A 19964-nucleotide genomic window follows, 5' to 3' on the forward strand; every position below is an offset into this window, starting at 1 on the left:
TCTTCTTTGCATTCACATGCAACTCATGCTTTCGTAATTCTTGAAACACTAACTCCAAGTGCTTCCGATGTTCCTCTTCTGACTTAGAGAAGATGAGTATGTCGTCAAAGAATACTCCCGTAAAAGCTCGATACGGCCTGAAAATGTGGTCCATCATGCGATTGAACGTCGCAGGAGCATTGGTCAAGCCGAAAGGCATTACCAAAAATTCATATAGTCCAAAGGTTGTGTGGAAAGCAGTCTTATGGACATCCTCAGGGGCGATCCGTATTTGATGATACCCACTCTTTAAGTCTATGCGACTAAAGACACTTGCACCCTGCAACTTATCAAGTATATCATCAATCCGAGGGATCGGAAAGCGATTCTTGATTGTGATCTTGTTTAAAGACCGATAGTCTATGCACATTCTAAACGTGCCATCTTTCTTCTGCACCAGTAGAACTGGAGAGCAGTAGGGTGAAGCACTTGGCCGTACTAACCCTTTCTCTAGAAGCTCGTTGACTTGCTTCAAAATTTCCTCTTGCTCAGCAAGACTCACCCGATAAGGGGGTTGATTGGGAGGCGAGCTACCCGGTATGAGATCTATGCGGTGATCTTCCGGGCGTACCGGAGGGAGTTCATCAGGAAGTGTTTCCTTGAACATCTGGAATTGAGTTCGAGCTTGGTGGTGCGGGTTCCTTCCTTGCTTTCTCTTGCCTCATAGAGGCTTGTTCTTGCCGTTGCTGCTTTACCGCGCAGTCCGGTTTGATATGTCCTTTCTCGCCATAGTAGAAGCATCTTCCTTCCTCTCTGAAAGTTTGAAGTTGAGTAGGAGAAAGATACTTAGTTCGCTTGCCAGTGCCCTCTGGCTTCTTAGAATTATCATCGTCCCTCGATGGAGGACGTTTTCTTCCTTGGCCCCCTTGGTCATCGTAGACCCCTCTTTGTTTTGCACGGTAAGTGCTATGCTCCATCTTTCTGGGCGTCCCAGTTGAGTGCAAATCCTCAGCAATGATTGCTGACGTTTTCTTCCTTGGCCCCCTTGGTCATCGTAGACCCCTCTTTGTTTTGCACGGTAAGTGCTATGCTCCATCTTTCTGGGCGTCCCAGTTGAGTGCAAATCCTCAGCAATGATTGCTGACTCCATCATCCTCTGAAGAGTATCATGCGGATACACTTTCATACTCTTTCGAAGCTGCGGTTGGAGACCCGCTTCGAACTTTCTTTTCTTTTCCTCGTCGGCAATCTTCATGAAGGGAGTGACCTTCGGAAGAACCGACCAATACTTGTCCACATAGGTTGTTACTTTTTCATGTTCCTTCTGGGCAAGCCAGTCCCATTCCTTCCGTATGTCCTGCTCGAAGTCAGGTGGAAGAAATTGTTCATAAAATTCAGATTTGAAGCTCTCCCAAGTTCTGGCCTGAGAACCTTCCAGAATCTTGGCTAGCCACCAATTACTTGCCGTTTCCTTGAGGTGCATCCCCACATGGCGTAATTTGGATCTTTCTGTGAAGTGCCCATTGGTAAAGGCGACTTCAAACTGTCTGATGAAGGACAGTGCTTTGGAGATGTCTCTCCGTCCATTGTAGGTTTCGAACTTGATGTCCTTGTCGCCCGATTTGAAGACTCTCATGCGATGGTGAGAGTTGCGACCATGCTTCTTGAATCGAGGCTTATCTTTAGGTTGATGAAGAGTAGTAGTAGTAGTAGCGGCTTCCTCCTTCTGACGAGATGATCGAGAAGTAGAAGTATAATCTGGAGAGTAAGATAGAGATGTCCTTGCTCTCGTCTAGCAAAGAGAGCGCTTTTTCCTGGCCTTTCCTTGGAGTAGGCCGTTCATTACGATCCGAAGATCCTTTGTGCACCTCGGCACGTTCTTCTTCTCTTGCCTCCTGTGGTCTCAAGCCAACAGTGTTGTCTGGATGCTTGACTGCATCAGTTCCATTCGTTTTCTTCATTCCGCCCAAAAGCTTTTGGACGTCTGGCAACAGTAAAATTTGTTGCAACTCCGCAAGCTGAGCTTGCACTTGTTGAAGCTCCTCTTCAACACTTCTCCCTTGGCTCGACATGGTTCTTTCCGTTCTTCCCGGAATCGTCCTTCTTTGCAGAGAAAGAGAGGACTCCGAGCTCTGATACCACTGTCACAAAACGGGAGCGTACACGAGCACTTGGAAAATCTGAAAATTATAATTCTTTGAAAACATGAGAGAAGGGAGAAGATCGACACAGTATTCGGGACCAGAAGATGGGTTGGTCCCCCCCCCGTTAAGAGTATTCTTTTATTCAGGGAGAATTCTTATACAAGCACGAGAACCCGAGGAAACCCCTCCGTTCTGTAGTCTTAGACCCGAAGGTCGTGCTTTCCCGTAAAGGGCTTGGGCACAAGGCCGTTCCTTCCCGTGAGGGACTTAGGTGCGAAGCCGTACTTTCCCGTAAGGGACTTAGGCGTGAAGCCGTACCTTCCCGTAAGGGACTTAGGCGTGAAGCCGTACTTTCTCGCAAGGGACTTAGGCGTGAAGCCGTACTTTCGCGTAAGGGACTTAGGCACGAAGCCGTACTTTCCCGTAAGGGACTTAGGCGTGAAGCCGTACCTTCCCGTAAGGGACTTAGGTGTGAAGTCGTACTTTCCCGTAAGGGACTTAGGCGTGAAGCCGTACTTTCTTGTAAGGGACTTAGGCGTGAAGACGTACTTTCCCGTAAGGGACCTAGGCGTGAAGCCGTACTTCCCGTTAAGGGTCTTCCCGTAAGACGGGAGATTCCTGCAAAACAAACCACACAAACACGCGACAACAATTCGTATGGCGAATCCACCATAGATACCTGTTGCTCTTGCGCGGGAAAAAGCGACTTCCGTGCTTTGTAGTCTCGCGATCTCTTGCGGCAGAGTCTTCTCTTGCTGACGTTGGTATCCCCTTTGAGTGAGGGCATGTGGTGCTTTTATAGCTCCTTGGCCACGGCACGAATAGCTGCTCGCGTAGAGATCGCGACCTTTTTTTATTTTGTGCTGTTCTACCCGAAATAGGGAGAGAGAATTCGCTGGCTGGTTTTGTTGCTTTATCTTCTAGCGGCCGGCATATTTAAAATTGGTATGAACCTGCCCAAAAACTCAATAAAACCTTATAAGTTAAAACCAATGCATTTCACAACACTTCCCAAGCGTCCCTGGATGCAACCACATGCACGAATGCAATGCAAACATAGATTCCTCGCGGGAAAGCGTCTGCCTTCCCGCGATTGTTCCTGCTTTTCGTAAAAAGCTTCATTGAACCCATCTTTATTCTTGTGCTTGCGTTCTTACACGTATTTTCTTACTCAGTTCGGATTTCCTCCTTAGCCTACGGGATGCCCCCTTACTGATGCACCCGTCACCCATCATGTGACGCATCAGGGGCACTCGTAACCCGGCCCTTTCCACCGAACGTACGGGAACTCCTTCGCGATGTTTACCGTCACCCATCAAATGACACATTAGAGTTGTCCGTTCCTGATGGCAGTTCTTGTAGCTACAATCTTTTAACAGTTCTTAGTGCACATAATAAAATATCCTAAAAAAGAAATTAATCATTAAAAATAAGAAAATAGTCCAATTAGCAACACCTTGAAAGTCTCGACGCTCGAAACGCAACTCGGTTCTCAAAAAGCAATTCCCCATAAGAGATCTCTAAATAGAAAATCCTTTCTGCCAATCCTACACACAAAAGAGGTGTGTTCTCGGGTTCCTTCTCGTAAATCAGCCTCGTCTACGACGTTTATGGGCTGAAAACAGAGAAAAGCAGCAGCTTGTTGCGATGGAAATACGCTTCGTAGGCACTTCTTCGCGAGAACTCGCGCACTGGGTCTTGGCGACATCGGGTACACTTGGGACAGTCATGAGCATCACCGGCGAACGTCTTCTTTGCGGGTGAACTCTGCAGCAACATCTCCTTCTTGCCAAAATCTGATCCTCCCCTCTGAGTGAGTGCATATGATGCTTTTATAGCTCCTGGCCATGGGCATGAATAGCTGCTCGCGTAGAGATCACGACCGTTTTTTTTTTTTTGCGCTGTTCTGCCAGAAAGAGAGAGAGAGAACATGCTGGCTGATCTGTTGCCTTTATTTATCAGATGGCTGCCACTTATTAAGTGGGCGGCCGGAGATTTTAAAATAGTCTGAATCTGCCCAAAAACTCAATAAAACCTTATAAGTTAAAAACAATGCTTTCACAGCACTTCCCAGGCGTCCCTGGATGCAATCACATGCACAGTTGCAATGCAGACATAGACTTCCTCGCAGGAAAGCATCTGCTTTCCCGAAAGGAAATCCTGCTTTCTCAAAAAGCATTTGTTTTTCCTCAAAGTTTCCTCTGAACCCATCTTCATTCAAGTGCTTGCTTTTCCTTGTGCACAATTCTAACACAGTTCGGAATTTCCTCCTGACTATGGATATTCCCTTTCCGATGCACCCGTCACCCACCTTGTGACGCATCAAGAATACCCATCACCTAGTCCTTTCCTACCAAACTTACGGTACAATCTCCTTTACGATGCTCTATGTCACCCATCCTATGAGGCATCAAAGATGTCCATTCCCGGATGGTCGGATACTTCTTCCCGATGCTCCTTGTCACCCATCCGATGTGACGCATCAGAAGTACCCGTTCCTGGTGGTCTTACAGATATTCCCGTTCACAGTGCTCGCGTCATTACTTTGAATGACGCACTAGAAATACTCTGTACTCGGATGTCTTCAGTGAATTCATTTAGAAATATTTTTCCTTGGTGTTCCAAGCGAGAAAACCCTCTCACTTATAAATTCAATAATTCATTTAGAATTATTTTTGTTTCAAATAAAGCCAATTTAGTAACATCCCTCTCACTTATAAACAGTTGTCCTCAACTGTAGAGGTCTAACTGAACTGCCCGAAGAGAAACCGAGAAAATTCAAAATCTTGCTCAATGGTGAGTTGAGCTGGTGCTTTCTCAGAAGAGAACTTAAAAAATTAAATTAAACAAAAGTTTAAGAATTCAATACTTACCTTACCGGTTCATGTCCTTCCTCTAGTACCTCGAGGATATCCTTCACCATTCATCAAACTTATGAGCCATGTAAGAACTCGTCATTTGCGTATTTCCGAGAATCTGTTAACTCAATTCCACCTTCTCAATCCCGAGAAGAAAATTCTCCTAAAAATTTAATCTAGGTCTATGTCCTTGCGCATAACCTTGCGCTATTAGTCCTGAGGATATTAAACCTCTCGTGTCCTCCCGCATAGGGCATGTCGAGAGCATTAAGCTCATGTAAATCTTCTTGTGGCAGACAAAGTGTGTTATCTTACCAAAGTAAGTTCTTATTCCGGGCCTTTGCTTTGGGTAGGCCAATTGTTCTGATCCAAAGTTTCCTTATCCGAGACTCTGCTAACTTGATTCCATCTTCTCAAATTCGAGAAGAATAATCTTCCTAGAAATCAATCTAGGTGTCTGTCCTTGCGCATAATCCTGTGCTGTTAGTCCAGAGGGTATTAAACCTCTTGTGTCCTCCCACATAGGGAATGCCCAAGTCATAGAGCATTAAGCTCGATGTCTTTCTTTCACAATTTGCGATCACTTTAAAGAAGGTTCTTGTTCCGGGCTGTCGCTCAACGTAGGCGGACGATTCCGGTCCTAAGATTCCTTGTGCACGGCAATGCTTGTTGGTTCCCTTCTTATTCCATGCTTGAGCCTTCTTATTCCGTGCTTGAGGTTTCTCAAGAGCCTCGCTAACCTTGGCGAAAGCAGTGTCCAGATCTCGCGTGTACTGATCCGCTTCAAAAGTCTTATCCTTGGTGCTTAGAAATGGTGGTACCTTCTTAGCACCCTCGATTACCTCAAATGGCGCCTTTCCTGTTGATGAATGAATTGTGTTGTTGAAGGCAAACTCTACCAAGGGCAAATACTTTTCCCATTGAGTCTTTTGATCTGAAATATAAGACTTCAACAAATCCAAAACCACGGAATTGGCTATCTTAGATTGCCTGTCTGTCTGTGGGTGGAACGAGGACGAGAACTGCAACCGCATGCCAATGTTCTCCCAGATTTCCCTCCAAAACAAACTAGCAAATCGGGAAGCTTTGTCCAAGATGAAGGACTCATGCATGCCATTTAATTGAAAAAACTGTGAGACAAACAGTTTCGCCAAATGATCGGGCGTAACTGTCTTCTTTACGGGAATAAAGTGAGCCTACTTACTGAATGTCTCTATGACTATCCAAATGCCATCATGCCCACTTTGAGTCTTAGGAAGATAAAAGATAAAATCCATGGCAATACTTTCCCAGGGACGGGAGGGTATGGGTAAAGGTTGTAGAAGTCCTGGTGCCTTATGCCTGTCAAACTTGACCTTTTGGTATACTAAGCAATTGCAAAGAAAGTTGACCACAACCTTTTTGAGCCTCAGCAGTAGAAGTAACGCTCAACACCCTTCAAGGTAGTATCTATGCCGCACTGGCCCGAAAAAGGTGGACAATGGCACTCTGCCGGAACCTTTTCCTGCAAAGGCTGTGTAACACACAACATTGTTTTTAGCATCAAATAGCCGTCTGGTATGGAATAGCCCGCAACTGTCTCCCCACTCTGCAACGGGTGAAAGATGTCTACAAAATAAGGATCAATGGCGTACAGATTGATCGTATTCTCGAAGCTTCTAGAATGGATTGCGGAAATAGTCAGAACCAAGGGCTTGCGAGGCAACGCATCTGCCACGAAATTCTTCTGCCCCTGCATATGGACTATCTAGAAATGAAACTGTGACAGAATGTTAACCCACCTCATCTGCGTTTCTGAAAGCTGCTTCTGAGATAAGAAGTAGCGTGAACTCTGGTGGTGTGTGAACACAGTAAAATCAGCTCCGAGTTGAAAATGTCGCCATTGTGTAAGGGCATGGATAACTGCCAAAAGCTCTCTCTCATAAATTTGTGCAACCCGCTCAGGACATGAAAACATCTTGCTCTTGTAAGCTATGACATGGCCTTCTTGCATCAAGGCTGCTCCCAAGCTGCGACCACATGCATCACAATAAACTTCAAAGGGCTTTTGCAAGTCTGGCAAAGCCAATACTGGTCCTGTTGTCAACTTTTCCTTGAGATTCTGAAAGGCTGCAATCTCTGACAGCCCTCAAGTAAAAGAAACCCTTTTTTGAGTCAGCACATGCAAAGGAGAAGCAATCTCTGCAAATTTTGAAATGAATCATCGACAGTACAAGCACAAACCTCAAAAGCTTCGAACTTGATAAACATTTTTCAAATCGGCCCAATCACGAGTGGTCTCAACTTTGGCCGGGTCTATCTTTACACCTTCCGCTGAGACAATGTGTTCCAATAAGTGGTCTCTGGCAAGAAAACTCACTCTTTTTTGCATCTATAACCAATTTATGTTGCCGCAGTGCTTGGAAAACCTGTTGGTGTTTGTGCTTTGTCTCACTCTTGGAGAAGACGATGATGTCGTCAAAGAAATGATCGGTACCGTCTGAAAATCCTATCCATCATGTGGTTGAATGTAGCCGGAGCATTCGTAAAACCAAGGGCATCACCAAATATTCGTACAAACCAAAAGTCGTTCTGAAAGCTGTCTTGTAGATGTCTCCAGGAGCAATTCGGATCTAATGATATCCACTCTTCGTATCAATTCTACTAAAGCAAGTAGACCCTGAAGTCTGTCGAGTATATCATTGATCCTTGGGATAGGGAATGTGTTCTTGATGGTGATTTTATTGAGAGCTCTATAGTCAATGCACATTCTCCAGTATCCATCTTTCCAGCAACACAAGCGAACAGAATGGTGAAGTACTAGGCCGGATGAGACTCTTCTCTTAAGTTACCTGGTTTATTATTTCTTCATTTTGGACTCAGCTAACTCTATAAGGTGGTCGGACTACCTGAAATCAAATCAATGATGGTGGGGTAGGTAACTCTCCTAGTAAGCCTTTTGAGAAAAAATCAGCCTGAGCTTGAAGAAACTCTTGTTTCTTTCCGAGGTCTAACATATGTGACCTTTGATTGTCATTTAATTCTTTCAAAAAGACTCGATTTTATTAATTTGGAAACGACTAAAGCTGATACAAGTGGGACGGACTCGCTCTTCATCAAGTACAATCTCTTTGACCTTCGCATTCTTCAAGATGGCCTTCCTTGCCCTATAATCGACCACGACACTGTTCTTGTGGAACCACGGGATTCCTAGAAGGATATCACACCCTTCCAAAGGCATGATGTGAAAATCCTCATGCCATAAATACCCGTGGCAATGCAAACGTAGTTTGCCAATGACAGGTGTAATGGAAACATCGCGTCCGGGTGCCGCTAGAACAGCCTTGGCCTGTGGCCCCATTTCCTCGGACGTAATTTCAAGTCGAGCTGCCAATTCTATTGAGATCAAGTTGGCCTTGGCTCCTCCATCAAAGAAAATAAGGGCTTCTTGGTCTCGCACTTCGCTCCACGCTCTGCAAAGTTTAGTACTTTCATCCGTCTCATCAGGGCCGGTTGTCATGTGCACATCTAACCCTATGCGCATGTGGACAAGCTATCTCAGGTCTAGGGTTTAGGTTAGCCTAGGAAGTGTTCTCGCACCTTTGTGAGCCTGTGCGCAGGCCGTGCATGTCCTAGCACTTAAGAGTAGTTGCATATACTCTGATTGTACAACCCAGTACCACCCAGCATTTGCATTGTCCAAGGCAGTACACCCAAAAATTTCCATGGCAGTTCAGTTGCAGGCATTTTATTATTTATTTATTATTTATGCCATTTTTCCAAGGTCGTGGGTTGTTGGGGAGCATGCTTGACCCAACCTGTAAGCGCGCGGGGGGGGGGGGGGGGGGGGGGGGGGGGGGGGGGGCCTTATTCCCATCAGAAGAGACAGAAGGAGCATCAAGCTTGCAATGTTCTCTCCTCAGCAAGACGGCATAACACCTTGCGTTTTCAGCCAACAAGGACAGCTAGCGTTTTGGATGCTTCCAGATCATCTAGTGTTAGCAATTGCAGATCAGCCCAACGTTCTCTTCAGTAGATCCAGCTAGCGTTTTCAGTTTTCAGCCCTTAGCTGTTGTAAACTAACCCCTTAGCTTTGCAGATCTCACCTACCCACAGCAGATCCTCGTCGTGTTGTCGGATTAGGCAGCGTTTTCAGATTCAGCCTGTTGTTCGCAGATTTCAACATCTTTGTTTTCAGCGCATCGTCGTCGTGTCGCCGCCATCGCCGTCCTTGCCGACACAGTGTCAGTTTTCAGCATAAAGTCGGCGTTTCCAGAAATTCAGCAGATCGGCCCTAGTGTTTTCAGTTTTTCAGCCCGTCCTCGTCGTCGTCATCGTTGTCCTGGACATCGTTGGCAAGTTCATTGCATCTAGACCATTGTACCAGATTTGTGCAATCTATAGCATAGACCTCTCTCGCCATAGAGAGGGGGGCTCTTGGAGGAGGGTTTGAGAACCGTTTGGTGTCGTATTCTTCTCTCTCTCTCTCTCTCTCTCTCTCTCTCTCTCTCTCTCTCTCTCAGTCTCAACACTTTCATTCACAGTAACATTCACTTTGTTTGTGATCATTGCACTCTATGTCTAAAAGGAACGGAAGACTCTCCCTTCCCTAAGTAAAAGGAACCCTTGAGCAGATGCGTTAAGTCGCAAATGATAGATCCTGGCTCTTGAGTATGTGCCTGGTAAAGCTAACCCTGTTGCAGATACGTTAAGTCGCAAAGAACAGATCTTGGCTCTTGAGTCAAGATCCACAGTTTCTATTCAGGGTGTCTCTTTCGACAACATGAAGAACTAGTATGCAGATTCCGAGTTTGGTAAGCAATGGTTGCAGGCTCTTGCTTCCCAAGGACCCAACAACTATATCTCATTCGTGAAGGTTTGTTGTATTTTCGTCACCTTCTATGTGTGTTGCCCTCTCTCAGGACAACCATATTGCATGATGCTCATGACTCTCTCACGGGTGGGCACAGGGGAATGAACACAGGGGAATGAGCACCATTTTTGACAAAATAGAAAGATTCTTTTATTGGCCTAAAATGCAAAAAGATGTGTTTCGTTATGTCACACAGTTCACCATTTGTCAAAAAGTAAAAGCTCCTGGAGGTAAGCAGCAAACCCTCTTGCTACCGCTGCACGGGCCATTTCAGGAATGAATTTTGTGACTAACCTTCCACCTAGTTTGCATTCAAGGAACACTCAATGTTTGACAATTGTTGATTGTTTTAGCAAATTTTGCATGTTGATTCCTTGTAAGGCCACAGTCTCTGCAGAAGATAAGCATTGATACCCCTCTGTGGTTTACCAAAGTCATCGTTTCAGATAGGGATATTAAGTTCAAGTTTTATTATTGGCTCGCTCTCTCTTTAAAAATTTTGGCACGAAGTTAAATTTTTCATCTACTTTTCATCCACAGTCAGATGGTCAAACAGAAATTTACAATCAGTTGGCTTTTGATGTTTTGAAGTCATATGTGTATGATCAACAGTCTCATTGGGAGCTCTATCGCCCTTTGATCCAAGCAATTTTGAATGACTCTTATTCCTCTACCATTGGTAGAACTCCGTATAAGGCAGCTTTTGGTCGTCCGTTCCAATCACTTTTGACTCGATCGGTCAGTCCATTGCCTGATGCCAATGCTGAAAGTCAGTCATTGGATATGATTGTTGAGAGTGTGAAGCTTTGGCTAAGCAAGGCTCAGGAGTCTTATTTACGATAGACTAAGAAGCATCGTTAGGATGTTACTATCAAGGAAGGGGATTGGGTCTATTTGAGAATCATGAAGCAACGTCTTAAGCAAGTCAGAAAGAAGTGTCCTAAGTTGTCTTTCAGAATGTATGGTCCAATTCTTGTCATTAAAAAGATCAATGAGGTTTCTATGAAATTACAATTTCCTAACTCATGGTCAATGCACAACGTTTTCCATGTTTCTTGGTGGAAAGTGTTTCAGGGTACACCTCCAAAAGACATTTCCAAAGAAGAAGAACCAGGGATTATCGACGAAGCTGAAGTCATGGAGCCGGAGCAAGGGTTGTTGCATCGGTTTTGCCATGGCTCAAAGAGGCAAGTCAGACAATATTTTTTGAAGTTCAAGGATCGAGGAACCCACGAGGCAGTGTGAGTCGATGAAGAATTTTTTTGAGATTATCCAGAGTTGTTGTCAGCCTACAAGGAAGCCATGCAGCTCGGTACGAGTACCTCACTTTAAAAAGGAGGGGATGTCACTTGCACACCTAACCCTATGTGCATGTGGACAAGCTATCTCAGGTCCAGGGTTCAGGTTAGCCTAAGAAGTGTTCTCGCACCTTGGTGAGCTTGTACGTAGGCCGTGCATGTCCAGGCACTCAGAGCAGTTGCATATCCTCTGATTGCACAATCCAGTACTACCCAGCATTTACATTGTCCAAGGCAGTACACCCAAATTTCCATGGCATTTTTGGGGCAGTTCAGTTGCAGGCATTTCATTATTTATGCCATTTTTCAAAGGTCGTGGGTTGTTGGGGAGCATGCTCGACCCAGCCTGTAGATAGCAGGTATATAAGCAGCGGGGGGGGGGGGGGGGGGGGGGCTTATTCCCAACAGAAGAGACAAAGGGAGCATCAAGCTTGTAGTGTTCTCTCCTCAGCAAGACGGCATAAGACCTTGCGCTTTTAGCCAACAAGGATAGCTAGCGTTTTGGATGCTTCCAGATCATCTAGCGTTAGCAGTTGCAGATCAGCCCAGCGTTTTCTCCAATAGATCCAGCTAGCGTTTGCGTTTCCCATCGCCAGATTCAGTTAGGTCAGGTAGCGTTTTTAGTTTTCAGCCCTTAGCCATTGCAAACTAACCCCTTAGCTTCGCAGATCTCACCTACCTCCAACAGATCCTCGTCGTGCTGTCGGATTAGCCAGAGTTTTCAGATTCAGCCCGCTATCCGCAGATTTCAGCATCTGCGTTTTCAGCGCATCACCGTCCTCACTGACACAGTGTCAATTTTCAGCATAAAGTCATTGTACTAGATTTGTGCAATCTATAGCATAGACCTCTCTCGCCATAGAGAAGGGGGACCCTTGGAGTAGGGTTTGAGAATCGTCTGGTGTCGTATTCTTCTCTCTCTCTCTCTCTCTCTCTCTCTCTCTCTCTCTCTCTCTCTCTCTCTCTCTCTCAACACTTTCATTCACAATAGCGTTCACTTTGTTTGTGATCATTGCACTCTCTCTAAAAGGAACGGAAGGCCCTTCCTTCCGTAAGTAAAAGGAACCCTTGAGCACGGAACCCTTGAGCACAGTTTGGAGCACTCATCTTGAGCAATATCAACATTCGCTTCCATTGCACCTTACATTGGTCCCCACACAGTCTGGTACCAATCCTGCTTTTGTCTTTCCTTTTCTTCCGCGCTGTTCAGTTGCTCTTGAACTCTCTGGCTTGTCTTCTGGTCAAGATCTCTGTCCAGCGCTTTTTGCGAGTGTAGCTTCGGCTTTTCTGCACTCGTCTGTCCTTTCAGCTTTCCTCCCGACTTGAGAGGAGACTCAATGGCCTCATGCCATGGCAAGTGAATCTCATGAATCGGGTAATTCTTCAGGTGTTTCGCAAATCTTGGGTGTCTGGAGTACCTGATTAGTCTTTTCACAGGTGTCAACCAATAGTTGACATTTGTACTCTGCTCTGACAAACTTTTCCGCCAAGAGTTTTCATTATTTTCTTCAGTTCCCGCGCAGGATTCAACTTTTCTTCGCCTCCCTCTTGAGAGATGTTATTTTTGACAGATTCTCTGCGAGAACCCATGTGTAATCTGGGGTTCTTTATGGCTTATGCCCTTTAGGACAGAGCGGTGAAGACGGGAGCGCGCTTGATACGTGATGGACGAAGGGTGGGAGTGCCTAATAAGTTCAGGGTCGGGACACAAAGATTCTTTAGCAAATAAAAGAACCTTGACTGCTCTCTCAAATTCTCCTCGAGAATCAATGTTTGCTGTTGAAGGGATCAGACCCTCCGTAGAAGAAGAATCTTTCTGAGCTTTGATACCACTGTAACAGGCTTGGGACACATAAAAAGAAACTTTAATACCACTGAACTTTGAGAGAGAGAGAGAGAGAGAGAGAGAGAGAGAGTCGACACGGCACGGCGAGTTCCATGCCCATAAGCATTGGACCCAAAGATTGGTGCCCCTTTCGGTATTTCTTTATCATTGATCATTGCAAAGACATCTCTCGAGCGACCTCTGCTTTCAGATTCTATGTCCAGATGCTCTATAGAATGAGGCCCCAAGGGCTCTTATAAACCTACAAGGGATGCCCAAAAGCAATCAGCTCAAAAGCACTAAACCCCAAAAGCATTTGGTTCCAAAAGCTAGCGCTGGGGACTCCCAAAAGCAGCTAGCGCAATTTGTGGAAATCCGTACAGCCTGCCATGTGGCACCAGCAACGCAAAACACAGAAATTCGTACAAGCCTGCCACGTCAACATCCGTACGATCTGCCACGTCAGCATGTCAGTGTGATTTATAGAAATCTCTTCCAAACATCAAGCTTCTATCGTTTAGTGTTTCGGGCCCTCGACCGGTGCTTTATAAGTTCTCTTAGTTGAATGGTTTAGTCTCTCTTGTCCACTTGGCCATTTCTCTTCCAATTGGTCTCACCACGTCATCACTTTGTGATAGTTTGAGTGCATGTTTGAAAGACGAAATGACTGCAGCATTTCAGTCTTGTTCTGCGGAGAGATAAGATGGATATGATAGTAACAAGATTTAGTCAATCAAGACATCTGCGAGAGATCAGTGACAGATTTGGATGTGATTGCTAAATACGTTACTATAGATCATGATTCTCATCCAAGATCTCGACGGGGATAATGATTTGAATGTTTAGTGACTGTCAAGTACTGGATATGTGTTGTCTAGTGCGTCAGTACTTAGAGTCAGTGTCTACTGAACTAGTTTTTGGCTTAGGTCGGTTTTGCAGGGGTAATCGAGGGCGATTTGTCACAAACTGCTGACGTGTCAAAGCCCTAAAGAATGGAGCCAACTTACACATGCCGTGGCCGAGGGGCCTAAACCCTAAGAAGAACAAGTAACAGAAGAAGAAGTCCTACCAACTTATGGGGACCCCGTCCGATGGGACCCCAAGAGACATAAAGGATTAGAATAAAGCAGGACCCACACACACACAGGAAAAGCTGGCGGAGCAGCTGATGACGTGGCAGCTATACGGAAATTCCAAAAATTGCGCTGACATGATGACGTGGCAGACTGTACGGATTTCCGTGTTCTGTGTTGACTGTTGTACGGAATTCTGTGACTTACGATGGCAACTTTTTGGATTTGCTTTTGGACCAGATGCTTTTGAGTTTGAAGGCTTTTTACTGTAAACTGCTTTTGGGGCCTAGGGCCTTTAAATATGAAGTTTAGGGCTCATTCTCTGACATGCTTCTTGGAGAAGGTGCAGAGTCTGGAGTACCGGCTTGTACTGGGTTGATGCAATATAAGAAATACCGAAAGGGGTGCCAAGGTTTGGGGCCAATACTCTCTGGGGTGGAATTCCGCAACTCCATGTCGCGTGTCGTCTGTCTCTCTCTCTCTCAGTTCAATTGTTAATGAAGTGCTAAAAGTCTGTTCAATCTGTTCTTTTCTATTGGCACATGGTGCCCATCTTGTGACACGATTACAATTCTTTCAAGAGGGGGAAATGTACAAAGTGATGATGTGGCCTGACCAACTAGTAGAGAAATGGCCGAGTGGACAAGCGAAACCGAACCTACCAACTTGAAGAACTTATGAGCATCGGCCATGGGGCCTAAAACCCTAAAGACCAAAAGCTTGGACTTTGGGAGAGATTTCCGTAAATCGCGCTGACATGTTGATGTGGCAAGCCGTACAAAATTTCCGCAATTTGTGCTGTAGGTGCCATGTGGCAGGCTGTACAGATTTCCGCAATTTGAGTTGGGCTGTTGACGTGGCAATTTTTACGTGAGCTTTTGGGATCAGTTGCTTTTGGGTTTAGTGATTTTGAATGTGATTGCTTTTGGGCATCCCTTGTAAGAATAAAAGTGCTCTTGGGCCTCTTACTTTGGAGAGCACCTGGACGCAGAGTCTGAGAGCAGAGGTCCCTCGGCAGTCCTCATCACTATATCACATGGGCATGCTCAAATGGGATCAATGGTGGAGGAGGAAAACGCGGGGCGCGAGAGTGGATCATCAGATTCGGCATTTGCCCGGAATTTACAAATTTGCTCCGAATTTACTAATCGGCCCACATTTACAATATGACATACTCGAATCACCTATATTTCAACGAACGCATGTGGGTGTAGTGGTTAGTGTACATGGCTCGCAGTGGGGAGGTCGTAGGTTCAAGACATGGGTGCGGACCGCCCCGAATTTACAAGCCTACCCGAATTTACTTTTCTCTCCGAATTTACCAAATGTCCCGAATTTACAAATGTGCATCTGGCGGTCAGAATCACCTCAACCGTAGATCCTATTTGAAGCCGCCCGTGCGAGATAGTGTGGAGGCTCGGCAAATGTACTTTGTAGTGATCAATAATAAAGAACCCGAAAGGGGCACCAGTCTTTGGGGCCAATGCTTCTGGACTTGTAAGTCCGCCGTGCTGTGTCGACTCTCTCTCTCTTTCTCTTTCTCTCTCTATTAAAGTTGAGTGATTTGGAGGCTCCGTTTGTGTGTTGCCATTGGCATGTATGCATAAAGGCAATGTTTGCTAAACAAATCGGAGTGAGTTTTGCGAGTCTAATTACGGATGATTACTCTTCTTTGAAGAGGGGGGTATGTCACAAGTTGGTGATGTGGTGTGAAACCTAGGGGGTTAGGGCACTTCAAGACCCAACATTGGACAACCATCCAAGGAACAAAACCCCAAAAAAGTGATGACATGGCAAGCTGGCCGCGAATCGCAGAATCTACTGACATGGCAAACCCCGTATGAAAATCCCGTAAAACATAGAGCAGCCCCCAGGACGCAAGTTTTTGGCACCTGATGCTTTTGGAGGGCACAACTTTTCATGTATGATGCTTTTGGGCCGAGGGCTTTAAATATGAGCCTAGGGGGCTCACTCTGGCATTCTTGCATGTATGGAAGCAGAGGCAAAGCTCCCCGGTAGTTGTACCTTTGCGAAGTAATATAAAAGAAATACCGAAAGGGGTGCCAAGGTTTGGGGGGAGTGCTTTGGGAGTGGAATGCTGCCACTCCGTATCTACATGTGTATCTCTCTCTCTCTCTCTCTCTCTCTCTCTCTCTCTCTCTCTCTGTAAGGTGCAGCGGAATGATTGTTGTATTTTCTCAAGATTAGTGATCTTTATTGCTCAAGGTTCCTTTTAGTTCTTAGGGAAAGAGAGAGCTTTCCGTCCTATGGAGAGTGCTATGATCACGAACAAAGTGAGTGGATTGTCCGTGCAAGTGAATGAGACTGAGAGAAGGAGAGAGAAGAGATACGACACCCGAGAGGTTGTTAAACCCTCCTCCTAAGGCCCCACTCTCGTCGGCCAGAGTGGTCTACTTTGATTGCACAAAGGCGTACAATACGAATGCAATGGACTGATGCAATGGGACTATGCCGATGACAACGACGGTGATGACGACGACGACTCGATGGCTGAAATCTGTGATCTTCTAATTGCTGAATTCGGGACTGTTTCGGTGGCTGAAAATGACTGTTTTGGCTGCGTTTTTATGGCTGAAAATGAGGGAACATCTGCAACCAACTCGGGGCTGATCTGCTACTGTGTCTAAGGCTGAAAATGCTGTGCATTCCGACGCGGTTGGGCTGCAAATGCACTAACGCTGGCTGCCTCTAATCCTTGCAAAAACGTTGGCCTGCTGGGAATAAAAACGCTAATGGCTGATGTCAAAAACACTGATCTGCTGAGGTATGAAACGCTGGGACTGCTGATGTGCATAGCGCTAGGGAATGCTGAAAACGCTAAGGCCTGAGGGTGGTTGGTCGTGGGAAAAACGCCAAGGATGGCCTTGGATGGCGATGGGTCTTGATGCTGAGGGGGGTACTACTGAGAAGTTGCCTGTTGAGCGGGAAGCTCTTGCTGCCTCTTCTGCCAGAAAGTGCTAACTTGGGTTTGCTTATATATTAACTTAGCAAAATTGCCCAACCTACTTTTGTTGGAAAGTCACTTAAAAATAAAAGTGAAAATAACCAAAAATAGGAAAACAGGCTAAATGCACTGAAAAATTCCCCTAACTGATGCTAATGGATTCTGATGGGAATTCCGATGATCATGCTGTGTGCAACCGGAGGATATGCATCTATGCTAAGTGACTGGGCATGCACGGTCTACGAATAGACTCACAAAAGTGCCAGATCACTGCTAATCTAAACTGACTGGACTGATTGAACCCTGCTGTGGTATAGCTTGTCCACGGACACATAGGGTTGGGATGTGTCACGTGACACTCTCTCTCTCTCTCTCTCTCTCTCTCTCTCTCTCTCTCGTTCAACTCTCCTCGTGGCTAGATCTTTAAGGTCTCTTGGGATAGTTTCCTACAACGTTAAAACTCTCTTCTTCTTCTTCTTCTTCTTCTCCTCTCTCTCTCTCTCTCTCTCTCTCTCTCTCTCTCTCTCTCTCTCTCGCGCGCGCGCGCGTGTTGGCTGTTCAGTCTTATTGAAGTGCTAAAAGTTTTTTCCAATGTGTTCTTTCAGTTAGCACGTGGTGCCCTCCCATTACAAAAAGGCATACTTGTCATACTGATGTGACGGAGACAGACACGTCCTCCTAGTATCCAGCCCTCCTCAATGATCCTCTAAGCGTGAAGATATGAGCAAGTGTAGAGGATCCCCCCCTGAATCCAGCCTGCCCTGAAACTTGCAATCCCTGTCTCTCTGCCCATCTGCTCAACTCATGTGACCTGCATGCATGGCATAATTAGAAACGAAGGCCCCTTTCTAAATGCAGATGCCCTTTGACCTTCCTAAACTGGCCTACGATCTCCTAAGGTTTCAATTGTTTTTCAAGTTCAGAGTTTTCAAGTCATGAAGTGTTATAAAATACAGGATCACCTTTAATCTCACAGGCTTAAAAGAACCTCGTATACTTTTCCCTTTTGGCGAACTTTTTATGTGATGTAGTAAGACCTCTCTTTTATCAGAGAAATCGAAGGAGGGCTTTTGAATGTGGGCTCCATGCAGCTATGTCGTGTTATCTGCACTTCCTTTCTGCTATTTCCAATCCAATGTGATTATTGTAGGGTGTTTGAGAGTGAAGTTTGGATGTGCAGCTCCAACTGTGAAGTCTTCACTTCATGATTTCAAGGCTGCTGACGAAAGAATATTTGAAGCAAAGATAACGGACGTATTTCATTATGGCTACACAGTAGAGTCGGTGATCGATGGAAGGCTTTTGCGTGGTCTGCTTTTTTCCTACAAGCCAGGATTTGCACATGCAGTTCATGCATACCTCACCAAGTCAGTCTTCCTTCCATGAAGAAGATTCAACTTCAATTTGGCCATTCAGTAATCCTTGCAACTTTTTTGTGAGGTTTTAAGAGTTTTCTGCAGGAAAAAACTTTCATCAAATGGAGACATTAGTGATGCAAAACAGATAGGTTTAGCACATTTTCCAGAGCACGGGATAAGCACAGCTGGTGCATCATTACAGCAATTTGGTGGTAAGCAGAGCTTGGCGACGCAGCCTGTATTCAGCTCAGCCCAGTCTCAACTCTACTTGGTAAGAACCTCTGACAGATGGATGCTCTCTATAATGAACTAGTGGCAATTGCAAGAAACTTCATGCTGATTTTGAGTTAGGGTAGACCTAAACCTAGTTTTATTATAAAATGTCTTTAAAAGTGCCCAAATCAAAGTATGTTCTTTTAAAGTTTCCCGACATTTTTTGGCTTGCAGCAACCACAAGCACAATCAGAAACGCAGCATCAAACAGTATATCAACAGCACTACTTATATCCAAAACAGATACCGCATTTTCATGTACCTTCTCCACACTATCAACAACAAAGTTTTGGCGACCTTAACCCCCATCCGCAACTAGATAACCCTATTTGTGCTCTACCTCAGCAAGATCCAACGCATAACATAGATCCCGGGCAAGATAGAGCAATTAAATCTGCGGATGAAACTACATCACAAGAAGAGCAAAAGTTTGATGCCCTTTCCTCTCATCAGCAAGAGCAGAATCCTATCGCTGCTCAACCTCAGCAAGATCCGATGCATAATGCAGATTCCGGGCAAGATAGAGCAATTCAATCTTTGGATGAAACTTCATCACATCAAGCTCCAGTTGAGGCTCCCGGTGTTGTTACGGTCGAGGGTGCAGCTTCCGCCTCTCGAGGGTTCTTGCATACTGATGACCCGCCTCTCCATCAAGCTTCAGAGCAGAACACATGCAGTCTTACAGTGCAAGAACCACCATCTTCCTCCCAAGTAACTTTACCTCCAACAGATGAATGTTCCTAGTATTCTCCCAGAGGGTCATGATGCATTTGTAGTTCATTCACTCTCATGAGTTCTATATACTATGTGTGCTCTTGGCTTTTCTGCTTACTGGCATGATTTCAGAGTTTAAGTTATTAAAGCACAGGCTATTGAGTATAGGATGCCGGCTCCTGATGCAAGACTGCATGCACGTTTAGGTTAGAATGAGAAGTACTTTTATGCTTTTGATGTAAGTTTATAAGAGAGAAGAAGTTGGGAGGTCCATGTTGGCCTGTGGTTATAAGAAATCCCTGCATTTTTTTTTTGGTTGAATTTGGCTTTGGGTTGATTGGCCAAATGCACTGTGTATGCATGTTGCTGGTAGCATGAAGTTTTTGAGGAGTTAAAAATACGAATTATGGTAGCATAGTTGGTCTGGTTGCTGTGACTGTTGCCAATCTCTCCATTTTTTTCATACGATTAAAACTAATCAAGGTTGTTTGTGATTATGGAGGCGGCTCTGTGAGTTCCAATTTGTGGTTGCAATGCCACATGATGAGCCTAGATAATGGTGTAGTGATTTTGACAATGGACTTGGAGAGGCCAAAAAGACATATGAGACAGAAGTAACCACAAT

At 45.3% G+C, this 19964-nt stretch overlaps 1 protein-coding gene across 2 annotated transcripts in view; it reads left to right on the plus strand.

Annotated features, from left to right (window-relative positions):
• LOC147419550 (uncharacterized) overlaps positions 1-19660 on the plus strand; it is a 99616-nt gene extending 79956 nt beyond the window's left edge. The window contains exons 8-10 of one of the 2 annotated variants that reach the window (XM_086505951.1): positions 18145-18361; positions 18455-18623; positions 18800-19660. In XM_086505951.1, the coding sequence (XP_086362077.1) occupies positions 18145-18361; positions 18455-18623; positions 18800-19369 (956 nt within the window). In that variant the 3' untranslated portion in view covers positions 19370-19660. The remainder of the gene's footprint in view (positions 1-18144; positions 18362-18454; positions 18624-18799) is intronic. The other variant, XM_086505952.1, reaches the window with a different exon arrangement.
• The last annotated feature ends 304 nt before the right edge of the window (positions 19661-19964 follow it).

The sequence above is a fragment of the Adiantum capillus-veneris genome, chromosome 29 (genome assembly GCF_014529385.1).
Source record: "Adiantum capillus-veneris isolate H3 chromosome 29, ASM1452938v2, whole genome shotgun sequence".
Classification (NCBI taxonomy): Eukaryota; Viridiplantae; Streptophyta; class Polypodiopsida; order Polypodiales; family Pteridaceae; genus Adiantum; species Adiantum capillus-veneris.